This window comes from Hylobates moloch, unplaced genomic scaffold (genome assembly GCF_009828535.3).
Source record: "Hylobates moloch isolate HMO894 unplaced genomic scaffold, HMol_V3 SCAFFOLD_12, whole genome shotgun sequence".
In the NCBI taxonomy this organism is placed as follows: Eukaryota; Metazoa; Chordata; class Mammalia; order Primates; family Hylobatidae; genus Hylobates; species Hylobates moloch.
The window spans coordinates 13,114,891-13,126,980 of NW_026652287.1; the positions used below are offsets into that span (position 1 = coordinate 13,114,891).

At 44.1% G+C, this 12,090-nt stretch overlaps 1 protein-coding gene across 4 annotated transcripts in view; it reads left to right on the forward strand.

The window, feature by feature from the left end:
• Positions 1 to 12,090, forward strand: part of CIT (citron rho-interacting serine/threonine kinase) — a 192,627-nt gene that overhangs the window by 110,511 nt on the left and 70,026 nt on the right. For all 4 annotated transcript variants that reach the window (XM_032168540.1, XM_032168543.2, XM_032168541.1 and 1 more), the window contains 3 exons: positions 5,923 to 6,039; positions 8,288 to 8,397; positions 9,415 to 9,589. In XM_032168540.1, the coding sequence (XP_032024431.1) occupies positions 5,923 to 6,039; positions 8,288 to 8,397; positions 9,415 to 9,589 (402 nt within the window). The remainder of the gene's footprint in view (positions 1 to 5,922; positions 6,040 to 8,287; positions 8,398 to 9,414; positions 9,590 to 12,090) is intronic.

Below are 12,090 nucleotides of genomic sequence, written 5' to 3' on the forward strand. Positions count from 1 at the left end.
TTACTTATGTGAAGGATTGGAAATCTGAAGTTCCAAAAAAAACTTTTTTTTTTTTTTTTTTAAATGTGGTCATCATTGATCTCAATTTCATCTTTAAATTGATTTTTTAAACTCATTGTCGTTGAATCCATGATCATTTCTATAATCCTTTTAATTTTTAATTTTAATTTAAAAAAATTTTTAATTTTTGTGGGTACATAGGTGTTTATATTTATGGGGTACATGAGATGTTTTGATACAGGCATGCAATGTGAAATAAGCACATCATAGAGAATGGGGTATCCATCCCCTCAAGCATTTATCCTTTGAGTTACAAATAATCCAATTTTAAAATACACAATTAAATTACTATTGACTATAGTCACCCTATTGTACTCTCAAATACTAGGTCTTGTTCATTCTATTTTTTTGCAGCCATTAGCCATCCCCACCTTCCCTACAACCCCTCCTACGCTTCCCAACCTCTGCTAACCATCTTTCTATACTCTATGTCCATGAGTTTAATTAAGTTGATTTTTAGATCCCATAAATAAATGAGAATATGTGATGTTTGTCTTTCTGTGCCTGGCTTATTTCGGTTAATATAATGATCTCTAGTTCCATCATACGTTGTTGCACATGACTGGATCTCATTCCGTTTTATGGTTGAATAGTACTCCATTGTTGTATCTGTACCACATTTTCTTTCTTTTTTTTTCCCTTCAACGTTTAAGTTCTGGGGTACATGTGCAGGATGTGCAGGTTTGTTACATAGGTAAACAACGTGTGCCATGGTGATTGGCTGCACAGATCAACCCATCACCTAGGTCTTAAGCCCAGCATGCATTAGCTATTCTTCCTGTCTTCCTGATGCTCCCCCCACCCCACCCCCACTGACAGGGTTTGTGTTGTTCCCTGCCATGTGTCCATATACCACATTTTCTTTATCCATTCATCCACTGTTGGACACTTGGGTCGTTTCCAAATCTTAGCTATTGTAAATAGTACTGCAGCAAACATGGGAGTGCAGATATCTCTTTGATATACTGATTTCCTTTTCTTTCCTTTCCAGCAGTGGGATTGCTGGATCATGTGATAACTCGATTTTTCTTTGGCTTTTTCTTTACAGTTTTACTTTGCCTTTAATTTTTCTGAGGCTTACTGTATTGTGTCTAAATGTGGATTTCTTGGCTAGGTGTGGTGGCTCATGCCTATAATCCTAGCACTTTGGGAGGCTGAGATGGGTGAATCACTTGAGTCTAGGAATTCAAGACTAGCCTAGGCAACTTGATGAGACCCCCGCCTCTACAAAAAATACAAAAATTAGCTGGGTGTGGTGGCATGCACCTGTTGTCTCAGCTACTCAGGAGGCTGGGTTGGGAGAATTGCTTGAACCTGGGAGGCGGAGGTTGCAGTGAGCCGAGATTGCACCACTTCACTCCAGCCTGGGTGACAGAGAGAGACCCTGTCTCAAAAAAAAAAAAAAAAAAAAAGTCCATTTCTTTTTACTTATCTTACTCTGCTTGAGATTTACTGGGCTAAATATATATACATATATTTAGAGACATGGTCTTGCTCAGTGCAGTAGGCTCCTCAGCCACCCAAGTACCTGGGACTATAGGCACATGACACCATACCTGGATATTTAAAAAATGTTTTTTCTAGAAATGGGGTCTCCCAGGCTTTTGAATAGATTCATATCTTTTTATTTATTCTAGAAAGTTAGTGGTAATTATATCTCAAATATTGTCTCTTTCCTCCTTCTCTCTTTTCCTTTTAAGAATTTGATTGGGGCTGGGCATGGTGGTTCATACCTGTAATCCCAGCAGTTGGGTGGCAGAGGTGGGTGGATCACCTGAGGTCAGGAGTTCAAGACCAGCCTGGCCAACATGGTGAAACCCCGCCTCTACTAAAAATACAAAAAAATTAGCCAGGCTTGGTGGCGTGCACCTGTAGTCCCAGCTACTTGGGAGGCTGAGACACGAGAATCTCTTGAACCCAGTGAGCAGAGGTTGCGGTGAGCCAAGATTTCACCACTGCACTCCAGCCTAGGTGACAGAGTGAGACTCTGTCTCAAAAAAGAAAAAAAAAAAAAAAGAATTTGATTGGGCATCAGTTAGATCAGCTCCAATTTAGCCTTTTAAAATATTTTCTATTTCTTTGTTTCTTTGTGCTATATTTTGGGTACGTTCTTCTGACATATTTTCCAATTTGCAAATTCTTTCTTAGCTGTGTCTAATCTGCTGTTCCATTGAGTTTTTTCTTTTCTTTTTTTTTTGAGACAGGATCTCACTCTGTCACCCAGGCTGGAGTGCAGTGGTGCAGTCATAGCTCACTGCAACCTAGGCTTAAGCAATCCTCCTACCTCAGCCTCCTGAGTAGCTGGGACTATAGGTGCATGCCACCACGCCTGGGTAATTTTTAAATTTTCTGTTGAGTTTTAATTTCGGTTGTTATATTTTTTACTTCTAGACATTCTATTTGGGTCATTCCCAAGTTTGCTAGATTATTTAAGACAGTCGTCTTCTGTTCTGCGCATTCATTTTCAAGCCTAACTTTTCTTTCTTTAGATGTATTGAGCATAGTTATTTTATTATCTGTACCTGACAACTCCACTATGTGAAGTATTTGAAGGTCTATTTCTGCTCGGTTGTTTCTCTTGATTCTTTGTCATGGTGACTGTTTTATTTTCCTTGGAGAATTATTAATGGAAATTCTTTGAGGTCTTGGATGAAATGTGTGCCCACCTTGGTGGGTGATCGGGGGCTTTCATTTCTACCTTTTCTTGACCACTGAGGCTATAAAAACTGAAACTCAAGTTAATTTGTTTCAGTAAATACCTCAGGTTAAACCCTTCTTACCTCTCCCTGCTTCTGTTTTACTTAGTTTTTGGTAATTTCTTACTCTTTTGCCAACTTGTAGGTGCTTTTGGGAAAATGTTTTTTATATTTTATCTAGCATTTTAAATCATTTTCAAGAGAAGGGCTGGCCTGACACGTAGCCCACTATACTATTAGAAATGGCTGCCACTCTATCAATTTCCTTTTAAAATCATATCACATTTTCATTATTATTTGGATCAAGCCTTTAATTCATTCTTATGTTCTTGAGAATCAGATGCTGTTTATTATATCTTGAATATTGTCGCTTCCCCTTTCCAACCGACATTGAAGGGGGATTTCAATTTTTGTGATAATCTTGTTATTGATTTGGTTGGTATTCTCAAAGAATTGAGTGGTCCTTTCTTGGAGAATCTAACACGTACATGCTCACACAGCATCATCACCATCACCACCCTGGCATCTTTTACCGCTGGTGTTATTTTTGGTTGTTTTTCAGTAAAAGAAATATAGGAAGCTGGGCACAGTGGTTCACATCTGTAATTTCAGCACTTTGCGGGGCCAAGGTGGGCAGATCGCTTGAGTCCAGCAATTCAAGACCAGTCTGTGTAACAAAGTGAGACATCCTTCTCATCTTGTCTACAAAAAATACAAAAATTAGCCAGGCAGGTGGCACACACCTGTTAGTCCCAGCTACTTGGGAGGCTGAGGTGGGAGGATCACTTGTAATCAGGAGGTTGAGGCTGCAGTGATCCGTGGAAAGACATACGGGAAAACAACCCAGAAATGACCTCAAAGTGTTCTCCTGTGACTCCTGGTACTTCAATTTTTAGAAAATTATGAGAGTGTATATAGTAGTCCACTGGCACCTTTGCATGATGAAAGTAACCCTTTGTGAAACATATTCTGTGATTTGGTGATTATATTGATGTTCCTATCAAAAGCCATATTCTATCTTAAATTGATTCAGATGTCTTTAGTAGAATCTCTTATTTCAAATAAACATTTTGCTCCCCTTCTCCCCCATACATCTTGTTCATCTTTTTGCCAGTTGAACCCTACAAAAGCTAAGAGAGACCCATATGTTCTTTTATTTATCTGTTTATTGTTTTGAGACAGGTTCTTGCTCCATCACCCAGGGTAGAATGTGGTAGTGTGATCATAGCTCAGTGAGGCTTCGAACTCCTGGGCTCAAGCAATCCTCCCATCTTAACCTCCTGAGTAGCTGGGATTACAGGTGCACAACGGCATGCCCAGCTAATTACTATTTTTTATACTTCTTGTGGAAATGCGGTCTTGCTGTTTTGCCCAGGCTGGTCTCAAACTTCTGTCCCCAAGCGATGTCCACCCGTGTCAGCCTCCCGAAGTGCTGGGGTTACAGGCATGAGCCACCATGCCTGGCCTAATGCATACGTTCTTGATAGAAGCTTATCCCTTCTAGCTCATACTTACCTCTTATCGGTATCCTTCTTGACCAAAGTTGAGGTCTTATTTTGAGCAGAGGCATCCTGAAAATGTATTTCATTGCTTTAGCACCTCATAAAAAATAAAGAGCATATGTGGTCTAGATATTATGTGGTCTCTGCTAACTGCTAGATGGAAAGAAATTTGTTTTATAGATCCCGAGGAATGTCAGGGAAAGATCTGTCTTTCTTCCCTACTGGAATCTTTATGAAACCATTTCTTTTTAGCCTGTTCTGCTTTGTGTTTCCTGTTCCAGCCTCTATCAGGCCATTTTAGTAATAATTATGATCATACCCTCGATTCTACCCTGTTCTTGCTTGTAATTTTAGAATCATGCTCAGACATCCAAGAGAGTGGGCCATTTCTCATCCTTTTGAGCTTGTTCCTTTCTCTCATGACCCTATTCCCACCTTTTGGTCTTCTCTTCCAACTTCCATTCTATTTTTTTTCATCAGTCAGTTCTAGTTTAAAGACCTCTTTGAAATCTGTTCTTTCCTTTCTTTCTCCTGTGGACTCCCTCCCCGCTGACTGGCTCTTTTTAGGGACGATGTCCCCATAAGCTGTGACGGTCCTTTCACAATAGACATTGTGGGAAAGGCAGATTTTAGCCCTATCTGTGACCCCAGCTCTTTCAGCTTTATTCCCAGGATCCTGTTGTCCTCCTTGATGTCGTTGGTGTTCTTTGGAAAAGCAGAATGGAGCCTCTGTGGTGAGAAACGTAGGGTTGTGGTCAAAGGCTCGGGCATGTTATGATGTTGTCTTCTTTTTTCCTTCCTTTTTGCTTGTTGTTTTGGCAACTCGTAGAGCTGTGTGTGCCCCAAAGAACATTAGATCAAGCTGGCGATTGGTGATACCATTACTGTTTTATGTTTCCTCTTGGGAACAGTAGGTGCTTACAGTGGCATTCTGAGCACTGAGAACACATGATCTCTCTTCCCCTGGGAAAGGTTTCTTTTCCCAGTGACTTTTTTTTTCTCCCCCTAGTTGGATCAGAGGAAAGAACCAGGGAAAGAGGCATTTTTTTCTTTCTTTTATGTTGTCTTTTTAATCTGTTGACCATCCACCTACGTTATTGGTGGCCAAAATCCTCTTGTCCCTGGTTGTTTCCGAGCATCATCCTTGGTCACATAGACTTCCTCTGTCTTTGGCTTCTCTCCCTCTTGCACACAGCCCGGGAGTATCTAGAATTAATTTGTATAAATTAGGAGTGAGGAATATTCTGAAAACTACGGGTGCACTGGCGAAGAAAAAGTTGTCCCCAGGTAATATCTGCAGATTATAAGAAATTTATTCTCTAGGTCTGGATCTAAAGCAATCTTGTTTCCTCCTCCCTTCTCATTCTGGAGTCTGCCTCATTTTGAATATATCTCTCTGGTCTTTGGGCTGCTGATTTTAAAATAAGTTCTTGGTTCAAGTCAACCTGTTACTTGCCATTGGATGGTAATATTTGACTTTTTAATCTTATCCTGATTGATAAGCGGACTCCCAGTTTTTGCCTTCTCTTTGCCCCAGAATTTGGAGACCTCGGGCCTCTCCCCTGCTTTTCTCCTCTTTCCTAGATTTTCTCAAGTGTCCCCGTTTAGTCTTCCCTCCTCAGCTTGGCTCCTGAGAACATTTGCTGCTGCTTTTGTTTTTGTAGGTGTTGGACAATCAGATAAAGAAAGACCTGGCCGACAAGGAGACGCTGGAGAACATGATGCAGAGACACGAGGAGGAGGCCCATGAGAAGGGCAAAATTCTCAGCGAACAGAAGGCGGTAGGTAGAAGGAGTTGCCAAGCCAGTGTTCAAAGGAGGGTTTTTGAAATATGCCCAGAATCACACCCCTAATAAGACTCTATTTCACCTGGTGAAATTCCTTCTGTTGAATCCTGTGGAGTTGTTGGTAATAGGATGCTTTCTCTGAAACTGTTTGCTTTCCTAAAAGCAACTGAGGTGGTGGCTCTGGATGGCCAGTTTTGTGTTTTTCAAGAACTCATGCTGTTCTGCTATCTGCTAAAATACTGTCCTTCTAAATGCCCCTGACAAAATGGCCAGTGGCTCTTGGTCTTCCTGCCTTTTTTTTTTTTTTTGAGGTGGGGTTTTGCTCCGAAGCCCAGGCTGCAATGTGGTGGTGCAATCATGGCTCACTGCAGCCTGCAACTCCTGGGCTCAAGTGATCCTTCCACCTAAGCCTCCCAAGTAGCTGAGACTACAGGTGTGTGCCCCCATGCTCAGCTAATTTTTAAGTTTTCTGTAGAGACGAGATCTTGCTATGTTGCCCAGGCTGGTCTCAAACTTCTGGCCTCAAGCAATCCTCCCATCTTGGTCTCCCAAAGTGCTGGGATTACAGGCCACCACTCCTGGCCCTTCACTTCTCTTCTTTTTACTTGCCTGTTTGTCTCTTTTCTAATCCACATAGGCAGTTGTTTCAGAAACTTGTTGCTCCTAAGGTTTACCTGTGGTGCTTATTTATCTGCACCCCACCAAGACTTACCATATCAGAATCTTTTTTTTTTGAGATGGAGTCTCACTCTTTCACTCAGGCTGGAGTTTAGTGGCATGATTTCAGCTCACTGCAACCTCCGCCTCCCAGGTTCAAGTGATTCTCCTGCCTCAGCCTCCCGAGTAGCTGGGATTACAGGCACTGTGTCACTGCACCCAGCTAATTTTTGTATTTTTAGTAGAGACGGGGTTTCACTATGTTGGCCAGACCAGTCTCGAACTCTTGACCTCAAGTGATCTGCCCACCTCGGCCTCCCAAAGTGCTGGGATTACAGGTGTGAGCCACCGCACCCGACCTCACATCAGGATCTCTGAGGGGAGATCCTGGGAAATTAGATTTTTAGTTAGTACCCCCACACTCCAATTCTTATGATTCATTAAGTTGGGGAAACTTTGCTGTAGAGACATGCCTGTCCCCAACCTTTTTAGCACCAGGGACCGGTTTTGTGGAAGACAGTTTTTCCACAGAGGTGGGGGGATGGTTTCAAGATAAAACTGTACCACCTCAGACTATCAGGCATTAAGGCATTAGATTCTTTTTGTTTTGTTTTGTTTTGTTTTGTTTTGTTTTTGAGACAGAGTCTTGCTCTGTCGCACAGGCTGGAGTGCAGTGGCGCAATATCAGCTCACTGCAACCTCCACCTCCCAAGTTCAAGTGTCTCTCCTGCCTCAGCCTCCCGAGTAGCTGGGATTACAGGCATGTGACACTGCACCCGGCTAATTTTTGTATTTTTAGTAAAGACAGCGTTTCTCCATGTTGGCCAGGCTGGTCTCGAATTCCTGACCTCAGGGGACCCGCCTGCCTTGGCCTCCCAAAGTGTTGGGATTACAGGCTAAGCCACTGCGCCCGGCCTGCGGCGTTTGATTCTCATTAGAAGCACACGACCTCGATCCCTCGCTTGCACAGGTCATGATGGGTTTCACACTCTGAGGAGAATCTAATGCCACCGATCCCATGGGAGGTAGAGCTCAGGCAGTAATGCTCGCTCGCTGGCCACTCACCTCCTGCTGTGCGGCCTGGTTCATAACAGGTGGCAGACTGGTAATAGGGTACTGCTCTGTGGCCCTGGGGTTGGAGACCCCTGCTGTGGATTCTAGAGCAATAGTGGCTGGGTGAGAAGGAATCACTCAGAAAATGACAACCCTCGGGGTGGTGATAAATGCGAATGTGCATATTCGAGTTAAGAGACTCTTGCAGGCCCGGGTCACATGCAGATGAGATGGGGTTTAACAAGGCCTGATTACTCACAGGATGTTAGGTTCCTGAATAGGTCCTTATGTCTGTTTTAAATGCAAGCCACTTAGCCAGTGTGGGGAGATTTCATCACTGAAAAAACAACCAAGTACCATCCATTTGAGTGGTACCATCTGTGGTCCTCAGAGTACAGACTAGTTGAGTGCCTTGTTACCTCTAGCCAAATTGCCGTCGTTTCAGATGAAACTTTTACCCTGGCCTGCACTGCCCCTATTACTTCTGTTCTGGTATAACTGTGTGAGGTTTCATAGGTGCCCTGTGTTTCAGATGATCAATGCTATGGATTCCAAGATCAGATCCCTGGAACAGAGGATTGTGGAACTGTCTGAAGCCAATAAACTTGCAGCAAATAGCAGTCTTTTTACCCAAAGGAACATGTAAGTATCCAACTTCTAACTGCCCTACATTATTACACTTTGGTCTTTTCTCCTGTGGCATAAACTCGCTTCTGTCTGACAGAGCTGGAATGGATTGAATGACTTCTGTAGCTCAGCCCAGCCCTGGGATACTTACGTCATTTTGCCCTGTCTTAAGTGGTCTCACTCTGCCACTTTTGAGTCGGGTTTTCTTAAATGTCTTCAATTACCATCACATTACAGAGTGTTTTGCTCTCTCTAATGAGGCTATTTATAATTTGCTTGCGGAAAGCTGCAGTTCTTGTTCCCCAGACTTGCGTCCTGTAATTAGTAAGAGGTGAAATAGTGTGTGCCCAGTTGGGCCATCCATTTAGTTGTCACTAGGTTAGACCCTAGGGAAGGAAGTTTGGGGTTCAGCAAGGACTGTGTTCCAGGAGCACTTTGATCTGAATCTTTTCCCCCAGAGAATTACGATCTCCAGGATTGTTTTTTCCCCCTTAGGTTTCTCTCTTCAGAGATCTCCCAAAACAGTCCCATCTTAATCTAAACCAGCTTAGTAGGCTGTGTTTTGGGTCTTTGAGTCATTCTGGTTTTTGATACTTCTAAGCAGTTTGCTGGAGAGGTGAGGAAGATCTACAGAGAACTAGAAGGAATACCATTCTTTCTCCTTGTTGCTCCTTTTTCTCCAGGGCCTGCCTTCATGAGTTACTGGGGTGCCCTTGTACAGTAATCTAAGGAGGCCCCCTTCTGCCCCTACACAGATACAGAGACTCAAAGAAGAAATAAACAGGCCTGTCAAAGGAGTGAAATGTTAGTATCTCTTGCATCCCTCCAGTGGTGATGAGTAAATGGTCCCCACATTCGTCATGCCGGGATCATGCTTATGAGGTCAGATCAGGCGACAGCTAACCCAGGAATGGCCCTAGTCCACTTAGTGAGGACACATGTCTCACTCTCTGTCCGTCTACCTTCCGTGGAAACGGGCTCAACTCTAACGAGACTGTGATTTTGTTTGGATCCTCCCACCACCCCCACCAGGAAGGCCCAAGAAGAGATGATTTCTGAACTCAGGCAACAGAAATTTTACCTGGAGACACAGGCTGGAAAGTTGGAGGCCCAGAACCGAAAGCTGGAGGAGCAGCTGGAGAAGATCAGCCACCAAGACCACAGTGACAAGAATCGGCTGCTGGAACTGGAGACAAGATTGCGGGAGGTGAGAGCGAGGGGTGATCTCCTGGGAGGATTTGCTGGGCGATTCAGGCTCTGAACAAGCCAGCTTTCGAGCACAAATCAGTATCTATACAAGAGACATTGTGCTTGGTGGTTAAGGGGGCAGACTTGAGGCAGGAGAAAAGGGTCTGGAGGCAAGGAAGCTAAGGCCAATTCATGCTGAATCAAGGAAAAACACCAAGGTTTAGGGGCAGGGAATCTGAGGCCCTTGTGATAACCTCTTTTTTTTTTTTTTTTAATTTGGAGAGAGTGTCTTGCTCTGTCGTCCAGGCTGGAGTGCAGTGGTGCGATCTTGGTTCACTGCAGCCTCTGCCTCCCGGGTTCAAGCGATTCTCATGCCTCAGCTTCTCGAGTAGCTGGGACTACAGGCGCCTGGCACCACACCCGGCCAATTTTTGTAGAGACAGGGTTCATGCCATGTTGGCCAGGCTGGTCTTGAACTCCTGACCTCAAGTGATCGACCCGCCTCAGCTTCCCAAAGTGCTGGGGTTACAGGCGTGAGCCACCATGCCTGGCCAATTTGTGCTAGCTTTCTAAAAGAGAAAACATCAGGGTCTGCGGGCAGGGAACCTGAGGCCCGTTCCTGTGGGCTTCCCAGAGCTGGATCAAAAGGAAAACACCTGGGGCTTGGGGGCAGGGAACCTGAGGCCAATTAACGCAAACTTCCTAAAGCTGAACCAAAGGGAAAATCCTCATCTTCCCACGCCCCAGTAGCAAAAGATGGAAGAGGCTACTCTCCCTGCAAAGCTCCAAAAGATGGAAGGCTACTCTCCCTGCAACCCCCTCCCCCCACCTTCCACCATTGCTCAGATGGAAAGGGAGAGCAGCTTGAATGGGCTGCGGGCCAAGGAGGGACTATCCCTTCGTCTGCATAGGGCGTCAGTTCACCTCAGCCTTTAATTAGCCACAAACCAAATCCTTTATTCAGATAAGGAGTAACCAATAGGAACCCCAAAAGGAGTACTTAAAACCCAGAAAACTCTGTAACTGGGCCCTTGAGCCACTTGCCAGGGCCACCCCCACCCTGCAGAGTGCTTTCTTGCTTTAATAGATCCCTGCTTTCGCTGCTTCATTCCTGTGTTTTGTTCCTTTGTTACTTTGTGCATTTTGTCCAATTCTTTGTTCAAAATAGACAACTTAGACCCCAGGCCCTCCTTCTGGTAACAGACTGGGCCATGGGGTTCTGGGTTAGAATTCCACCTCCACTCCTTACTGGTTTTATGACCTCTTACTAGTTTTGCAAGCTGCCTCATCTCTCTGCTGGGCTTCAGTTTCTTCATCTGTAAAATGTCAGTGATAATGTATCTCCTTTATAGGGTCCTGTGGGGAGTGTGTCAATTTGTGCATCTGTCAAATGGGAGCAGAGCAATTCCTCCTTTATCAAGATGTAATGACAGCCCAGTGACCTAGTCAGAACTTAGCCGTGGTGGCCCAGTGCTGGTGGCAGAGGTCTGTCTTATAATACAGTGGGAGATTAAAAGACAAAACCAAACTTAGGTGTGATTGATGAAAGGTAGCTCTCTTCAAAAACACAAGGAAGCTGGGAAGAGTGGCCAGGTTTTGGGGAGGAAAACACAACAAATTGGATTGTAGACATGTTGAGGTTGATTGAAGCCATAAGGTTACATTTGTGTAGTCACTGTATATTTGTCAAATGCCTGCTGTGTGCCGATTTGTAGCCTGGGTCTACAGTGGTGACAAGACAGACCTGTTCCTGACACGAGGGCTTTTAGCCTAGCAGCAGTGTTCGCTGGCACCAGCAGAGGCACAACTGGAGTTCAGGATAGTGGTTGTTGGAAGCTGGACACCCAGGCTGGAAGGGAAGACACAGTGTCTCATGTAAAATAGTTGCTCAAATATTTGTGATGGAATTCTTCAAAAAGCAGATGATCTTTCTTAAGGAAGGTCCTGTTAAGCAGACAGCAGTCTGAGGTCTAAGCCTTGGATAATACTCATGTTTATGCATGTCTTTATTTGTCTTGGAGTATTAAAATGAAGTCATTTCTCCAAGGGACAGTAACAATGTGTTATCTCATGTTTTTTAGGGTGGACTGCTCCATTAGGGTCACCTGGAGTGTCTGGTTTTATTTTTCATTTTTTCTAGCAATGGGGTCTTGCTATGTTGCCCAGGCTGGTCTTGAGCTCCTGGCTTTATTTATTTATTTATTTATTTATTTTTCTTTTATTATTTCTTAGGTCAGGATTTCTCAGAAGGAGGACGCCTGGCTTTAAGCAGTCCTCCCTCCTTGGCCTCCAAAGTGCTAGGATTACAGGCATGAGCCTTAAGCCTTAGGCGATGGTTTAACTTTTATTATCCAGGCTATACTTTCACTCTTCTGTACGTTTAACAGCAAGATCACGGGAGACTCGCCCTTAACTTTGTGAGTCTAAACAATCCAGATGGACTTCTCTAGCTTGGGGCCCTTGACTGGCTGTCTCTTGCCTTCCCTTTGCACAAATGTTCCTCTTAGGAGCCTGCCCTGC